The 17,241-nt window shown below is 42.6% G+C and overlaps 1 protein-coding gene and 1 long non-coding RNA gene across 2 annotated transcripts; both read left to right on the top strand.

The window, feature by feature from the left end:
* Positions 1-3,978: 3,978 nt before the first annotated feature.
* On the top strand, positions 3,979-14,111 carry LOC306912887 (acyl-coenzyme A thioesterase 9, mitochondrial-like; the record flags this gene model as incomplete). Its single annotated transcript, XM_079489341.1, has 8 exons — positions 3,979-3,992; positions 5,905-5,972; positions 6,953-7,064; positions 7,169-7,259; positions 7,833-7,918; positions 11,676-11,763; positions 12,651-12,801; positions 13,347-14,111. 8 exons carry the CDS (start codon positions 3,979-3,981, stop codon positions 13,400-13,402), a joined length of 666 nt encoding a protein of 221 aa, XP_079345467.1. The 3' UTR covers positions 13,403-14,111.
* Positions 8,746-11,236, top strand: LOC306912733. Its single transcript, XR_013788434.1, has 2 exons — positions 8,746-10,746; positions 10,875-11,236. It is a non-coding gene; the product is annotated as an uncharacterized lncRNA (long non-coding RNA).
* Positions 14,112-17,241: the final 3,130 nt, after the last annotated feature.

Raw genomic sequence — 17,241 nt, 5'->3', positions numbered from 1 at the left:
ACAGCATTTTACAATAGGAGAAATCGGGTGATTATGACATGGTTGAGGCCCAGTACTGTCTTAGCACATAGGGACTTGCATTGTGTCTTAGAATGAGGATGTGGTGAATCCATACAGCATGCTCTAGCTCTAGTGCACAATGATGATTTATTGTATAGTATGGTATGTTTTTACATGTTTTGATGAATTGAACCCTGACCACAATGGAAACGAGACCATTTTTTGTGTTATCTGTTTAGAATTATTGTTTAACTGTAGCCTACCTCTGTACTGTTTGCATAGGGGCCTACTCTTAATAACGTATTCAATCAATCAATCAATCAATAAACTGAGAGAAATGTGCTGTTCAGTCCATGGATGGATTATGGACCAGGCCAGCCGCCACATGGCAGCGAGGCCCATCGACAATTAAAGTCCCATCTGACTAATGAGGCTGACAAGTATTTAAGATATAGCCTATTTATTTTTTAACTTGTGAATAAATATCATACTGCTAGGTTATAGACTGTAAACCTATACTGTAATTACATCTCTACAGCTGTTGACCTACACGTGCCTTCATTACAACTTGACATGACCCTCTCTGGTTTAGCATGGGTTCGGGAGGTGTAGGGGGCCCTGGCTAAAATATAATTAATCTGTCCTGGCCTCCTTGTGTCTTAATCTGTCCCTGGTTCAGTGGTGCTAGCTAGACGCAGACTACTAAGGAATCCTGCATTTCAAAAATTCTGAGTTGTGGAGCATCAAGTGCAGTGGTGAAATCTGTGATGGATTTGTTTCCTCTTCTCTATAAATAATGGGCAATACCTAGAACCAACAGTGGGAGGCAGCAATACGCCATTGAGAAACGAACTAATAAAAGGAAGAGAAGTGGGCACTGGGCACTGGGTGGGCGCATACATAGTGGAACTATTATCTTTATAGCTACGAACCACACGGGGGGATTTTCCATACGGACACCAACACGGAAGTACCAGCTCAGTCATCCTCTGGCTCTGGCTCCGTTCTTTTGGCAAATCTAGAACTTCCTGTTTGAGAGCTAGCAATTTTAAGACATCCGGTTGCTTTCAGAATAAAAGTGCCGTTAATTAAATAATTATTACATTACATTATTAGTATTATTATTACATTACAGGTATTGTAAAGACACACATTATGTTTCTGTGTAAAAAATAAGTAATTAAATAACGTAAAAAAGGTATCTAAATGCTAAAATCTAAATCTAAATAAAAATGCTATTCACTGGAGTGCATGGACTTTATAAAGTGGACACTGGACAAAAGACGGCTCCGCGAGGCAACTGTTGTGACATATGCACGCGTTCAGGGAGATGTCCTCTACCACACCCCACTCTCCGCTAAGCGGGAGAGGTGTAAAATTCCAAGCAGCAGACCTTCTACTGCTGTCAAATGTAAAAATTGTGCCGTGTCCAGACCCAGAGTGGACACTGGACAAAAGACGGCTCCGCGAGGCAACTGTTGTGACATACGCACGCGTTCAGGGAGATGTCCTCTACCACACCCCACTCTCCGCTAAGCGGGATAGGTGTAAAATTCCGAGCAGCAGACCTTCTACTGCTGTCAACGGTAAAAAAAAAAGTGCCGTTTCCAGACCCAGAGTGGACACTGGACAAAAGACGGCTCCGCAAGGCAACTGTTGTGACATACGCACGCGTTCAGGGAGATGTCCTCTACCACACCCCACTCTCCGCTAAGCGGGATAGGTGTAAAATTCCGAGCAGCAGACCTTCTACTGCTGTCAACGGTAAAAAAAAAAAGTGCCGTTTCCAGACCCAGAGTGGACACTGGACAAAAGACGGCTCCGCGAGGCAACTGTAGTGACATACGCACGCGTTCAGGGAGATGTCCTCTACCACACCCCACTCTCCGCTAAGCGGGATAGGTGTAAAATTCATTGAGGTCAATCTGACGACATCCCAAACCCAGTAGCATGTGTGTCCATTGCAAGGCTTCTTCTATTTTATGTCATTACATACTTATTATTTAATTAGAAATATAGCTTTTGTCATAAAACAAAGTACATCAACATGATCTAAGAACATCTACAAACCAAACATTATACAACATAGATCTACCAACCAACCAAGGCATTATAAGACAAAATATATAAAGATAAGATATGAGTTGATTTCATCCCCAACCCAACCCATCTTTCTTCTGGCTGTCCACCACTGGCTGGGCGGTGCCCAGGTAATGAGGTGACAACGATCAATCGTTGTATTACAAATGGAATGTCTTTGTTTCAATGATCAGCTCCCATTTGTTGTCATCAAACATGGGAGTGTCCTCCAGTTTTAATATAAATTGAGGTCAGATAGAACTGACTTTTAATTCCAAGTGACTTGCAAAGTTGCATGTAACATGGCAGTTTTTGGCAAGCGTCACACAGTGCTGCAATGGCCACACTCTGAGGTTTCCAACAAGTGTCACAGGACAGTGATTCCGTCAGTGGACATCATCCAGGACAAAGAGGTACGTCTCATAGTAGCTGTCATTTAAAAAAGTGTCTGTACTGGCTATATATGGAGCGTGTCTTGAGTGTCATCAACAACATATGGAATTTTAAAATGCATGTTGTAGTTCCTTTAAAAGGTAACTAGTAATGGGTAATATATTACTCAGAGGTCAGAGGTCAGATCAACATATGCAATTAATGAGTGTACAGGGTTTGATCAACAACATATGGAATTTTAAAATGCAATATGAGAATCCTTTCCTAAATTCTGTGATATCTTGCATTCTAAATGGATTTTGACTGTCTGTTTCTTTGCGCGGTTTGTTTTGATCATGGTAGAGGACATCTCCCTGAACGTGTGCGTATGTCACAACAGTTGCCTCGCGGAGCCGTCTTTTGTCCAGTGTCCACTCTGGGTCTGGAAACGGCACTTTTTTTTTACCGTTGACAGCAGTAGAAGGTCTGCTGCTCGGAATTTTACACCTCTCCCGCTTAGCGGAGAGTGGGGTGTGGTAGAGGACATCTCCCTGAACGCGTGCGTATGTCACAACAGTTGCCTCGCGGAGCCGTCTTTTGTCCAGTGTCCACTCTGGGTCTGGAAACTGCACTTTTTTTTTTTACCGTTGACAGCAGTAGAAGGTCTGCTGCTTGGAATTTTACACCTATCCCGCTTAGCGGAGAGTGGGGTGTGGTAGAGGACATCTCCCTGAACGCGTGCGTATGTCACAACAGTTGCCTCGCGGAGCCGTCTTTTGTCCAGTGTCCACTCTGGGTCTGGAAACGGCACTTTTTTACCGTTGACAGCAGTAGAAGGTCTGCTGCTCGGAATTTTACACCTATCCCGCTTAGCGGAGAGTGGGGTGTGGTAGAGGACATCTCCCTCAACGCGTGCGTATGTCACAACAGTTGCCTCGCGGAGCCGTCTTTTGTCCAGTGTCCACTCTGGGTCTGGAAACGGCACTTTTTTTACCGTTGACAGCAGTAGAAGGTCTGCTGCTCGGAATTTTCAAATGTTATTAAGAGAAGAGGTAGATTCTACAATTATCTAATCTTCTAAATCCTAAGGATGGGGGTTGCCGGTTAAAATACCTCCCCACAGTTCAGTCTGGGTACCTGGCGGCCTGGCCTACACAAATTCACACCGCCAACGACGGTGTGAATGACTCTTTCACCCTGAATGCCATAACAGTGCCAGGTGAAACCCATCAACTGCTGATTTGTGTGTAGGCAACAAAACAATATAAAACAACTATCCCGTTTTGCATAGAGACACATCAACTCCACCATGTAGCTGATACACATACATACATATACCAGAGAGGATTTTTCGAAAAATGAATGAACCAAAGCAAGCAGAAACCCGCCTACCAGTGACATCATCAATGGGGAATCCAGGCTGCAGGCTTTCTATTTCTGGAAAGTTAGCATGCTATAATGGAAGCCATAGTTCTTTCTTTCAATAAAAAAGTAATATTGTTTGTGGGGGGGGGAATCCTGCCTACGATGTCACTGGTGTGGTAGGTGGATTTCTGAAATGTCCACATTCCTCCTATGAGACACAGACGGAGTAGAAAACCATTTATCATGGGCAATTATGAGGATAAAAATGAATGAACCAATTCAAGTCTTTTCGTTTTACACAATCAACCCCGGGATTCCTTCAAAATAGGAGCTCTGGGTTGCCGGGAAGACATGGCCGCTTTTACTCTGTAAAGCCCCCCCCCCCCCCCCCCCCCCTTCTGCTCCGGAAAAAAACAGATTTTGTTTTGCTTGCTTACCTCTCTCGTTTTAATATTATCGCTAAATAATCCATCGCGTTCTTATTTTGAACGAGAGGCAGTTGATAAGTTGATAATGAAGAGTATATCCATCAGATGTAACCAGGACCGCTGGTGAACGAAGAGTGCCTTAGGGTCTAACTCAAAAAAATAATATTATTCTCTCGCCTGATATCATTGAATATGCGCTAGGACGTGTACACACGTCCTTTGAATCCGTCGGTTGGATTCCCTAGGACGTATGGGCATGCCGGATGGACGGAACCTGTAGGTTACCACATCTCTCTGAATGTGTTATTCAAAAAACGTTATTGAAATAATAATATCCATTTTAGGATTAAAATAATAGAAACAAGTTTCTCTCTCAGTGTGACACTTCTACAAGTTAACCTGCGATCTCTGCCATGTTTAGGCTATATACACGCACTGTTGCAAAGTGACAACGTTACTGTTTAAACCAGAAAAGAGTGGTTCAGCTGTTCAAGAGCAAATCTCTATCTCCCTTATTTTTTTTACTCTGCAATACTAAAGTAACATAATAAAATAATGCAATGTTTCATGGAGTTCTAACTATTCGATTTCCCCCTTAAATAAACATTTTCAACTTAATTCAAGTGCTTATTGTCTCGGGCGAAAACCGGAAACTGTTAATTTTCAGGATTAAAATGTAAAAATAGAAGATCTACTTTTGATATTTTTGTGTGACACTAGTATCATCAGGGCATTATTTTTTTTTCAAAAGCATACAAATTTAGAATATGGAGATAAGAGGTTTATTTCTGCCCGACAGCAATGATATGAAAGTGCTTAGTTAATTAAACGTGTAATATAACCATGACCGTGACGTCACCATCTGGCCACACCCACCATTACCGTCCCCCTGCGTCGCATATCAATCTGCCCTCTCTGGACTGAGGGCTGCACTTTTATTCTGCTTTACTTACTTTACTACTGCTTAAATGTACTATTTCTGTTGTACCCCCAGGGCAGCTTTTGTGAATCCATTGAAGCCTGAGGGGCCAGAAGAGGAGAAACTGTTTCAGGAAGGAGAGTGTAAGAGGCAATTGAGTGATGGACGTGCATGTAAACGTGACTGTCTATGTTGGCAACAATCTGTCAGTCTTCACCACATAAGCCCTATATACTTTGTCCTACGTAGGGAAGATGTCAGAACCTTCCCTAAAACAGGCTTATGCCGTCTCTGTACGTCTGTCTGTGTGTAATCCACGTAACTCGAGAACCGTTCGCCCCACCGACTTCAAATTTGTCACACGCGTTCCACACCACCACAGGGGGTGCGGTGCAGTGGCCGGTTTCTCTGCCCGGGCTCTGGACAGGGCCCCTGCCCAGGGTCCATATATGGAGCTGGCCTGTTCTGACGTCTGCATATACTCCATATTTGGGCATGCCTGATAAAGAACTCCACATATGGGCATAAAAGGGACACAGACATAATATCTGGGTGGGGCATGCATTTCCAACTTGCATCGTTCCAAGTAGGCCAGTGCTCAACGGGCACCACTGTAGAGGCCCCACGGGCACCACTCTAGTTTAGATAAATGAGCCAGGTTCATTGGTAGACCTGGCATCCTATTTCTAGTAGTACTTACTTTACTACTGCTTAAATGTACTATTTCTGTTGTACCCCCAGGGCAGCTTTTGTGAATCCATTGAAGCCTGAGGGGCCAGAAGAGGAGAAACTGTTTCAGGAAGGAGAGTGTAAGAGGCAATTTCCAACTTGCATCGTTCCAAGTAGGCCAGTGCTCAACGGGCACCACTGTAGAGGCCCCACGGGCACCACTCTAGTTTAGATAAATGAGCCAGGTTCATTGGTAGACCTGGCATCCTATTTCTAGTAGTACTTACTTTACTACTGCTTAAATGTACTATTTCTGTTGTACCCCCAGGGCAGCTTTTGTGAATCCATTGAAGCCTGAGGGGCCAGAAGAGAAGAAACTGTTTCAGGAAGGAGAGTGTAAGAGGCAATTGAGTGATGGACGTGCATGTAAACGTGACTGTCTATGTTGGCAACAATCTGTCAGTCTTCACCACATAAGCCCTATATACTTTGTCCTACGTAGGGAAGATGTCAGAACCTTCCCTAAAACAGGCTTATGCCGTCTCTGTACGTCTGTCTGTGTGTAATCCACGTAACTCGAGAACCGTTCGCCCCACCGACTTCAAATTTGTCACACGCGTTCCACACCACCACAGGGGGTGCGGTGCAGTGGCCGGTTTCTCTGCCCGGGCTCTGGACAGGGCCCCTGCCCAGGGTCCATATATGGAGCTGGCCTGTTCTGACGTCTGCATATACTCCATATTTGGACATGCCTGATAAAGAACTCCACATATGGGCATAAAAGGGACACAGACATAATATCTGGGTGGGGCATGCATCGTTCCAAGTAGGCCAGTGCTCAACGGGCACCACTGTAGAGGCCCCACGGGCACCACTCTAGTTTAGATAAATTAGCCAGGTTCATTGGTAGACCTGGCATCCTATTTCTATTGTGTGTTTAGTTTCAATGTACAAACTGTGTGTGTGTGTGTGTGTGTGTGTGTGTGTGTGTGTGTGTGTGTGTGTGTGTGTGTGTGTGGACATGCTCAAAATAGGGACAGCAGGTTGAAGGTGGTTATGCCCAATTTATACATGTAATTATAAACTTGTAACCTCCTCTTCCTCTCTCACGTGTGTTCAGACAATAAGACCCATCGTGTGGAGCTGAGTACTGCGTCGCTATTGAAGGTGGCTCCTACAGCCGAAGAGAGGAAGATCGTACACAGTCTGTTCCTCAACACCCTGGATTCTAAGTACGAAATCCAAACCTGGACATACACGCACAACCATAAACACAGATGGAGTCACATGCATCTTACACAGTGGTGTGTGTGTGGGTGTATGCTCTCTCTTCTAGGACAGTGAGTTTCCGGAGTCGGGTTCTGCCTCCTAATTCCGTGTGGATGGAAGATGCCAAAGTCAAAGGTTTGGAGATCTGCCATCCTCAGGTGAGATACAGGAAGGCTCAGTTATAAAATGATTAAAACCGGTAAAGCATCTGTTTTTTTAGGTCTTATTTTGTACTTTGGCTATTCAAAAATCAATATTCAAGCTCATAGCACGCCACTTCATGCCACAACGAGCTTGTGTGTGTGTATATACACTTATACAGTATATATATTGACACATATATAAAGCAAACATTTTTAACTCAAATCTTTGCTTCTGGCACAAATATTTTAAGAATTTTTGCTGATATAGCAACATAAAATAAAGTCTCTCACCCCCCCAACCTAGACATGAAGGTGTTGAGGGTGTGAATTGCTGCCCTGTCTGTCCACTTGCCCAGTGGGGCAAGTGGACCAGTCTTTTGTTGCGCAATATCAGTCGCCTAATCACAGCGACAGCACTCTTTACATGCAGTTTGTGATGCTCCAACAATATAGACATGTTTGGAGTAGTTTCTGGGGGGAGGTGATGAAGTGACTCACTATAATCTTGTAGATCTGCTATTTTTGGATACCTAACATCTTTTTCCTGGTTTTAATGGGTTAATGACTCTATACTGGTGTGTTCTCTAGGAGAGGAACATTTTCAACAGGATCTTCGGAGGTTTCTTGATGAGGAAAGCCTATGAGCTGGGCTGGGCCAACGCCTGCATCTATGGGTGAGTGTTCATGTGAGAGACAGGCCTGGTGTCACAGGTCCCTTAACTGGACCACCGTGCCCCCTTATGTGATTATTATTATATATATATTTGTTGTCAATAATAAAATATAAAACTACCTATTGTGTGCTGGATTGGTTTTCTAGTGATATTTGGCAGCTGGCAGGGGGCGATTACAGGCAAGAGCACATGTTAACCACTAAAGCCCTTGTGAGATGGAGGATGGCTGATTTAAGCAGTCACACCTGGCCTGAGTCAAACTAGAACTGGACTCAGAGATGGGTGTGGCTGCGCACCTGTTGTGCATGGACTTGATCAAGGCACAACAGGATAAATCAGTCATCTCCACAAACACTCAAGAGAGAGTGTCTGTCCGGACAGTGGAGAGCTATCTCCTCTCCTGTGTAAAATGTCCTATGTTGTGTTATTCCTTGCACATAGAGGAATAAACCAGTCTACTTGAGAACAACTGCCTGTGTCGTGTCCTTCCGTGCCCTGGGTTGTGACCCGCTTGGTCACAGCCCTATTTAAACTTCAGCTATTTTCAAAATATTATATATATATATATATAATTTATTTTGCACTTAAAAGTATATTTTGATACCAATACTTTTGTACTTTTACTCAAGTACATTTTTTATTCTGGACATTTACTTGTAACAAAGTATTTCTACATATCAGTATTGAAGAAAAAGAAAGAAAGAAAGTCCAAAAAACTAGCCTAGAACAATAGATAAGTGGGCTCCTTGTCATTGGCTCCTAGTCCTTTGTGTATAGGCAGCCAACCACCACGTTCAATCTGTCCATTGATTGGTGGGGCGCGCCCATATGTATGCAAATGTAAGGCTTAGTGTTCATGGGGCCTTACCTGCCAGGTTCAGTATAAAAGGGGCACAACATCAGCTTAACATTAACAACACAAAGAAGAGACTCACCCAGGGCCAGAGAACGCTACAATTCTCCCCCGCCACCAAGAAGACCTTGATGCCACCAGCGCCACTAACCAGACATGCAAACGGCAAGGAGCATCTATGATCTATCATGCATGACCATGTGGAAAGAACAGGAAATACGGCATTCCACAGGCACAGGAGGTTCAACACTTTTGGATCAGCTTTCACAAAACCGCATGTGTGTGCCAGGTACCCATGTGTCTGCTATTATAGACATGACTGAATTCATTGTTTCAAATGAACTGCCATTGAGGGGTGCCATTGGTGCAGTGGATCAGAGTGGCCAAGTTGGCTGTGGACTGTTTCCTTCGCTATTTGATTACACTCTGAGAATAAAACCAGAGCTGGCAGATCTTTTCAAATCGGCTCCTAAACATTCTACATATACACCGCATGACGTTCATAATTACATAATTGAACTGATGAGTACGATCGTGAAAGAGCAAATTGTTAAAGATGTTGGGGAGTCCTGTTTTACTATCAAGGTGGACACCACCAAGGACCCTATAGGCCGTGAGAATGTCTCACTAGTTATTCGATATGTGGACGAGAAGTACAAAGTGCAAGAGAGGCTCATGGCGATATTGACTACAGACAACTGTGATGCCCTGTCACTCACTACCTTGGTGCTTGATGAGCTGTCAAGTGTTGGTCTAGACACAAAGAAGATTCTAACCCAGTGTTACGACGGGGTCAGTGTGATGTCTGGAAGAGAAGGAGGCATGCAGAGACTTGTGCAAAATGAACTAAACAGAGAAGTGCCCTACGTGCATTGTTTTAGCCATCAATTGCATTCGGTGGTCGTGCATGCCATCTCATCAGAGAGCATAGTTTCTGATTTCTTCGACACCTGCACTACACTGTATAACTTTCTAAGAAAGCCCACTGTAGCTGCACAGTATAAAGGAGAAAAGCTTAATAGGCTCCTGGATCAACAGTGGACTGGGCATCTGGACACAGTTTCTGCTGTGTTGAAATCACACACCATGCTTGTGGAGTTTCTTGAAGAACTCGGAAGAATCGGAACAAGTGTTGATGTCAAATTTGAAGCTGTTGGGATTCACATGAACGTCACACATCCCATGTTCAAATTCATTGCCTGTGCGGTGTACAAAGTGCTGGGGCTGATGGACCAACCTAACCGGATGTTACAAACAGAAGGAACAGATCTACTCATTGCATTTCTTATCCTTCAGAGATCCACTAACTGCATTGAACATCTACGGTCGGATGCAGAATTTGAGAAACTGTGGGCTGACAGTGTAGCTGATGATGCAACACCGGGTCCTTCATGTCCAAAACGGCAACGACAGGAGAAACAGGAGTGCAAGAGGCTGTTTATGGGCATTCTCAACTCTGTTCTTGGTGAAATGGCTGTGCGTTTCAGCAAACAAAATAGCAAGTACGTGCAAGCTTTGGATGCACTCGATCCTACCAGCAAGAACTTTTTGAATTCCAGAAAAGTGAAGCCACTACTGGATTTAACGAAGACTCAAATGGACGAGTCACAGTTTAACGCTACACGTGCGTTTTTTGAAACTAGGCGCACAGGCCAGGACCATAAGAAAGTGACTTTGGGCCAACTTGTTTCAGAATACTCCAGCTTTTTGAAATCCATGCCAGTGGTGCTGACTGCATTCAAACATGCACTGACATTTGGGGCCTCAACTGCCATGTGCGAGAATTCCTTCTCGACGTTGAAGAATGTCTTTTATGAGCACAGATGCAGCATTCTGCACAAACGGAAAGCCCATCTGATCCAACTGGCATTTGAGAATGACCTCGGTACTAAATTCAGAGACGAATGGAAGGAGAAACTGCTGAGGAGGTTCCACTCTCATCCAAGAGAAGAATGCTCTTCTGAGTAAAGCCACGGTAAGCTAAATAAACATTGCATTTCGGTTTATAAGGATTAAAGCATAACCTTAAAGAATGACATGCTTAATATAATAGTAAAATGTCTAAATATTAATGTTTTTTCCCCTCTTTCTTTTCTCTAACAGAAATCCTCATTCGCTGACCAAGGTGCTGAAGAGGGCAGGAGCATAAGAAATGATCATGGATTGTCAGTTTGTTGTTGATGATTTTTTGCTTCTTTTTTTTTCTTTTTTTTGAGCAGTCCTTGTAGTTTTATAGATATTATTAAATTGTTCTGAGAAGAAATGTTGCTAATTGCCCAAAGGTGTAATCACAAGATTGCTGCTATATGTTTTTAAAAACGACATGTGATATAGCTCTGTTTAACACAATGCTGTACCCCCTCCAACTGTAGCTATTATACTTTACCCATTTTCTTAAACTGTTTTTATTATATTTTGATGTAAACATATGTTTTCTCATGCAAATAAAGCTCATTTGAATTGAATTGAGTGCCATTTCTTCAGTGGGCTGCCACAGTAACATGCAGACAGACGGCATTAAACAGGGATAATGAAACATATTTCCATCATTCATCACTCAAATATCTTTCTAGTTTTGGAAAACCTTGGCTGTTTAACCACTTGAATCATATCGTCTGTCAGGTGGAAACTGACCCAACAGAGACTGTTACTTTTCAGGATTCAAATAAAAAAACCTGCTAAGCTAGCAGATCTACAAGCTCGTTGTGGACCTGCTACTTTTTATGCTTTTGTGTGATACTGTAGTATGTGCAAGTACCGACAGCAATAAAATACTGCATACATGTACTTTGTTGACCAGAGTCCTTCAGGGATCTATATTAGCCCCCCTGCTTTTCCCTCTATACCAAATAGGTCTCAAGTTAAATTACATTTTTTCCATGTGGATCTTGTCTATGAATACAGAGGCTGTCGTCCCAACCTGGTAGCGGTTGATGATATTCTGTTCCAGAGGCCTGTGGAGATTGGCTCCCTGCTGCTTCTCTCATCACAGGTGTGTGTGTGTGTGAGAGAGAGAGAGATTGTGTGCGCATGCGCACACATGTTTGCAATAAGCTCAGGGTGACTGGTCATTGGTCAATACCAGAATGTGTATAACAGTATAAGGTTTTTTGTGCATGGATTGATTGATTCATTGATTGATTATAAAAATGTAAACGGCACAGAGGTACAGTAAAACATTTACCCAAAAAGGATGACACAAAAAAGTCCTGGTCCTATGTATAGTCTACATTCATGTCCACTGAATACATTGTAGCAGACCGTTGTACTAACTAACCTATTGTAAAACATCTCAAAATATTGAGTTCCAGGGACCCCGAAGCAAAGATTTTAGTTAAAAATGTTCGCTTTAAAACTTATATATTCAAGGATTTGCACACATTTGAGCTTGTATATCTGCTATTTTTGAATATCCAACCAATGTGCTATATTGATATAACTAAAATCTAAAATTACATGGATGCTTTCCCGGTTTTAACGGGTTTAAGCACATTCTGAGTTGGACCATTACGGCTTTGTCTGTCTGGGACTACCTTTTACGCAGAGCCTCGGTTTCGAGGAAAACCTTGGCTGTTTAACCACTTGAACCATCAGGTTTCGGGCGCTGATGGGACGCTTGTTTTACAGCGCCGGCTACTACTTACCTCAAACCGCAAGCACAGAGCAGCGCATCCCTCACCAACCTTAATCCGGTCGTTTTAACAGACCCCTCACCAACCTTAATCCGGTCGTTTTAACTGACCCCTCACCAACCTTAATCTTGTCGTTTTAACGGACCCCTCACCAACCTTAATCCGGTCGCCTGTAAAACAAGCGCCCCCTCAGTGACCATTGACTACCAGGCTCTGCGTAAAAGGTCATCCCCTGTCTGTCTGGCAGGTGTGCTACACGGAAGGGAAGAACATCCAGGTCAGAGTTCACACAGAGGTCATGGACCCGCTGACCCGACAGCACAACACCACCAACGTGTTCCACTTCACCTTCGCCACGGATACCGACGTCCCCAACATCGTCCCCAAGACCTACGGAGGTTAGGCCACACCCACTGCAACACACAGACACTACACATTTTAATAACGTGTCACACTGTGGCACACCAAACTGTAGCACGTAGGGCAGAACCATATCAAGTAGATCCATTGCATCTCAGGTTTGCCCTTTTCTTTTCTTTTTTGAGTTGACCTTGAAAGGTACTGTACCACCACACAACTAGAACTAGTTTGATCATGTTTGTAGATATTTTGATTATGTTTATCAATCTTGGTCACTGGTCGTCTTGAAGGTTTGTGGAAACAAAAATAATATAGTAGGTTTTTTTTACTATTCTAAACTTCAGCAGAAGTTCTAAATGTTAGATAACGGCATTTGGTGTTTAAGTTTTATGAGTACAACTGCAGTGCATAAATATATACCATTTTGACAGAGCTCTGACCTTTGAGATTTTGTTTTATTATACTTTATCAGTGAATTGCTGTTTAGTTATGTCAGTTTGATTACACCAGTTACCCCATTGAAATGTGACAGTGTATATAGCGTTGTCAATCATTGTGATATTTATTTTTTTATCTTTTATAGAGTCTATGCTGTACTTGGATGGGAAGAGGCACTTTAATCAGACCTTGGAGCACTGAGCCAAGAACCTACTGTACCATTCATTACACAACACTCTGACTGTCAAGGCCTTATAAGCATATCCAGACATTGCACTGTCAATGTGTGTGTATAAACACATGCATTTTTCTTGGAGTTTATTCTCGATGCAAAATGTATATTTTACCTTGTTTTTTTTATGGCCAAAATATATAATATGCCTGGTGATTATGTTTGATGTTCAGCTTTACACTTTATATCAATGGATTCAGTTTACATTTCGGAGAAAATTGAAAGGACCATTATAGCAATGCGTGTGCCTTTTTATTTAAATTATATCAAACACTTGCTGATTATACTCATTGTTGGTCTGGGGAGGGAGGGTCTACCTACCTACCTACCTACCTACCTACCTACTAACTACAGTGAGAAGTTTCATGCCTATGTAATGATAAAAAGAGAGAGGAGAAAAAAAAGAAATCTAGCAACATTGTTCATAGAAGTGCCCCATCTCTGGCTGTAACTACGAATTACTACGAAGCCAGTCATTGTTTGTATTGTTTAAAGGTTATGTTATGTATGTTACACAGCTTCTACGCACAGTAATTTTCTTTCTTAGTTCTTTTTTCTTATATTCACTTTTATAATGGACACTTATCTTTTGTTTGAGAAGGTTTTTATGGTGGTTATGAGTTGGAGGACGGAGGACATTTCTGCTGCATCTCTGATGCAATAAATAATTGTCTTTGATATGTCATGTTATTGTCTTTGCATTTCCCTTTAATATTAATGCTATAAATTATCATCATCATTCTAACAAACAAGTAGCCTTATTGGCCAATGTAGTTTACAGTTTACTTGACAGTTTTATATAGCATTGTTGACATGTTTTATCTCTCAGCATGGATCTGATATCTGTAGGGAAGTAATAAACAAAGTAGGCACATGATGTTGTACACAATGTAAAGTTAAAAACATTGTCAGCTTGTGGTCATAAAATGTAATGGAAACGGCCACTGCAATAGTGTGTGTTTGATGTCTTATTCAGGTACCAGCTATAATGTGAACACCTCAGTAGCCCTTGAATCATAACCTTTGTGAAACCAGCTAATAACTTCCGGATTCGGTTTTGGCCACTATGAGGATTTCACTGCCTCATCAGGGGTTATTTTATGAGATACAAAATTACAAATGATCACTTGGAACCGATTTTGTGAGACCAAACTCTTCAATTCATGTGGTTAAGGCTAGAGCTCCAAATTATGCGTTAGAAAGAAATTAAACTGAAACAAAGTTGACTGACTCACTTCACTTTAACCACTTTGAACTGTCCTGACAGATTTGTATAGTGTGTGAGCTCTCCTTCGATCTGTGGCATGACCAAATGTATAATTTATTTTGATTATAGAAGAAGATAGGAGATCCTGACTATCTTTATTTTCACAGCAAGAGAAAAAAAAGAGCAGATTATTTTTTTATGTCACTGGAAATTATGCACACACACACACACGAGCAGCACAGTGGGTAGAATGTCAAAGCAGTCATCTGCTGTGACTCAGCTACATTAATATACAGGGCTGTATTTTGCGTGTCTTAAGTACCAGGTCTTATTACTTAACTTAAGACCTGGAGGCGTGATCAATGCCATTTGGCTATTCTGAGTGGCCAAAGAGCATTGACCACGCCTCCAGGTCTTAAGTTAAGTAATAAGACATTTCACAGCCCAATGTTACAGACAAAATACATACAGCCCAATGTCTACAGGGGGGAAGGTATGGGTCACAGGCCACCCTGCCTCACCTCATCTCTGGACACTTGACAGCAGAGCATTCCTGGCTGGAAGTAGGGTGGATTTTTTGTATGGGTCTTGTGTGGGAGTGAAACGAGGCAATGAAGCGCAGCCAAAGGTTCTTTGAAGAGGGAGGAGGTGGATGTGGGTATAGCCTTTGAGAACTCTAAGCATTGTACAATGGTAACGGAGGACATGACTAGGAAGACTGAGTCGGTACAAAATATTGTTGGGCGGCGGTGGCTCAGGAGTAGAGTGGCTGGATGGCAACCACAAGGTTGCCAGTTCAAACCCGGGCTCCCCCAGAGTTAGCGTCGAAGTGTCCTTGAGCAAGACACTGAACCCCTAATTGCTCCTGATGTGCTGGCTGGTGCCTTGCATGGTTTCCGCCGCCATCGGTGTATGAATGTGTGTGAATGGGTGAATGTAATGCACAATCTATGTAAAGCGCCCTGGATAAAGGCGCTATATAAATGCACCATTTACCATTTTATTTTATTTACCATTGTTAGGGGAGGGACATCACTGTAGGGTACAGCATTTTACAATAGGAGAAATCGGGTGATTATGACATGGTTGAGGCCCAGTACTGTCTTAGCACATAGGGACTTGCATTGTGTCTTAGAATGAGGATGTGGTGAATCCATACAGCATGCTCTAGCTCTAGTGCACAATGATGATTTATTGTATAGTATGGTATGTTTTTACATGTTTTGATGAATTGAACCCTGACCACAATGGAAACGAGACCATTTTTTGTGTTATCTGTTTAGAATTATTGTTTAACTGTAGCCTACCTCTGTACTGTTTGCATAGGGGCCTACTCTTAATAACGTATTCAATCAATCAATCAATAAACTGAGAGAAATGTGCTGTTCAGTCCATGGATGGATTATGGACCAGGCCAGCCGCCACATGGCAGCGAGGCCCATCGACAATTAAAGTCCCATCTGACTAATGAGGCTGACAAGTATTTAAGATATAGCCTATTTATTTTTTAACTTGTGAATAAATATCATACTGCTAGGTTATAGACTGTAAACCTATACTGTAATTACATCTCTACAGCTGTTGACCTACACGTGCCTTCATTACAACTTGACATGACCCTCTCTGGTTTAGCATGGGTTCGGGAGGTGTAGGGGGCCCTGGCTAAAATATAATTAATCTGTCCTGGCCTCCTTGTGTCTTAATCTGTCCCTGGTTCAGTGGTGCTAGCTAGACGCAGACTACTAAGGAATCCTGCATTTCAAAAATTCTGAGTTGTGGAGCATCAAGTGCAGTGGTGAAATCTGTGATGGATTTGTTTCCTCTTCTCTATAAATAATGGGCAATACCTAGAACCAACAGTGGGAGGCAGCAATACGCCATTGAGAAACGAACTAATAAAAGGAAGAGAAGTGGGCACTGGGCACTGGGTGGGCGCATACATAGTGGAACTATTATCTTTATAGCTACGAACCACACGGGGGGATTTTCCATACGGACACCAACACGGAAGTACCAGCTCAGTCATCCTCTGGCTCTGGCTCATACTCTATGCTCTGGCTCCGTTCTTTTGGCAAATCTAGAACTTCCTGTTTGAGAGCTAGCAAATTTAAGACATCCGGTTGCTTTCAGAATAAGTGCCGTTAATTAAATAATTATTACATTACATTATTAGTATTATTATTACATTACAGGTATTGTAAAGACACACATTATGTTTCTGTGTAAAAAATAAGTAATTAAATAACGTAAAAAAGGTATCTAAATGCTAAAATCTAAATCTAAATAAAAATGCTATTCACTGGAGTGCATGGACTTTATAAAGTGGACACTGGACAAAAGACGGCTCCGCGAGGCAACTGTTGTGACATATGCACGCGTTCAGGGAGATGTCCTCTACCACACCCCACTCTCCGCTAAGCGGGAGAGGTGTAAAATTCCAAGCAGCAGACCTTCTACTGCTGTCAAATGTAAAAATTGTGCCGTGTCCAGACCCAGAGTGGACACTGGACAAAAGACGGCTCCGCGAGGCAACTGTTGTGACATACGCACGCGTTCAGGGAGATGTCCTCTACCACACCCCACTCTCCGCTAAGCGGGATA

The sequence above is a fragment of the Electrona antarctica genome, assembly GCF_951216825.1.
Source record: "Electrona antarctica genome assembly, chromosome: 20".
NCBI lineage: Eukaryota > Metazoa > Chordata > Actinopteri > Myctophiformes > Myctophidae > Electrona > Electrona antarctica.
Note: the sequence above shows the minus strand (reverse complement) of the source record. Positions and strands in the feature narration are given on the sequence as shown.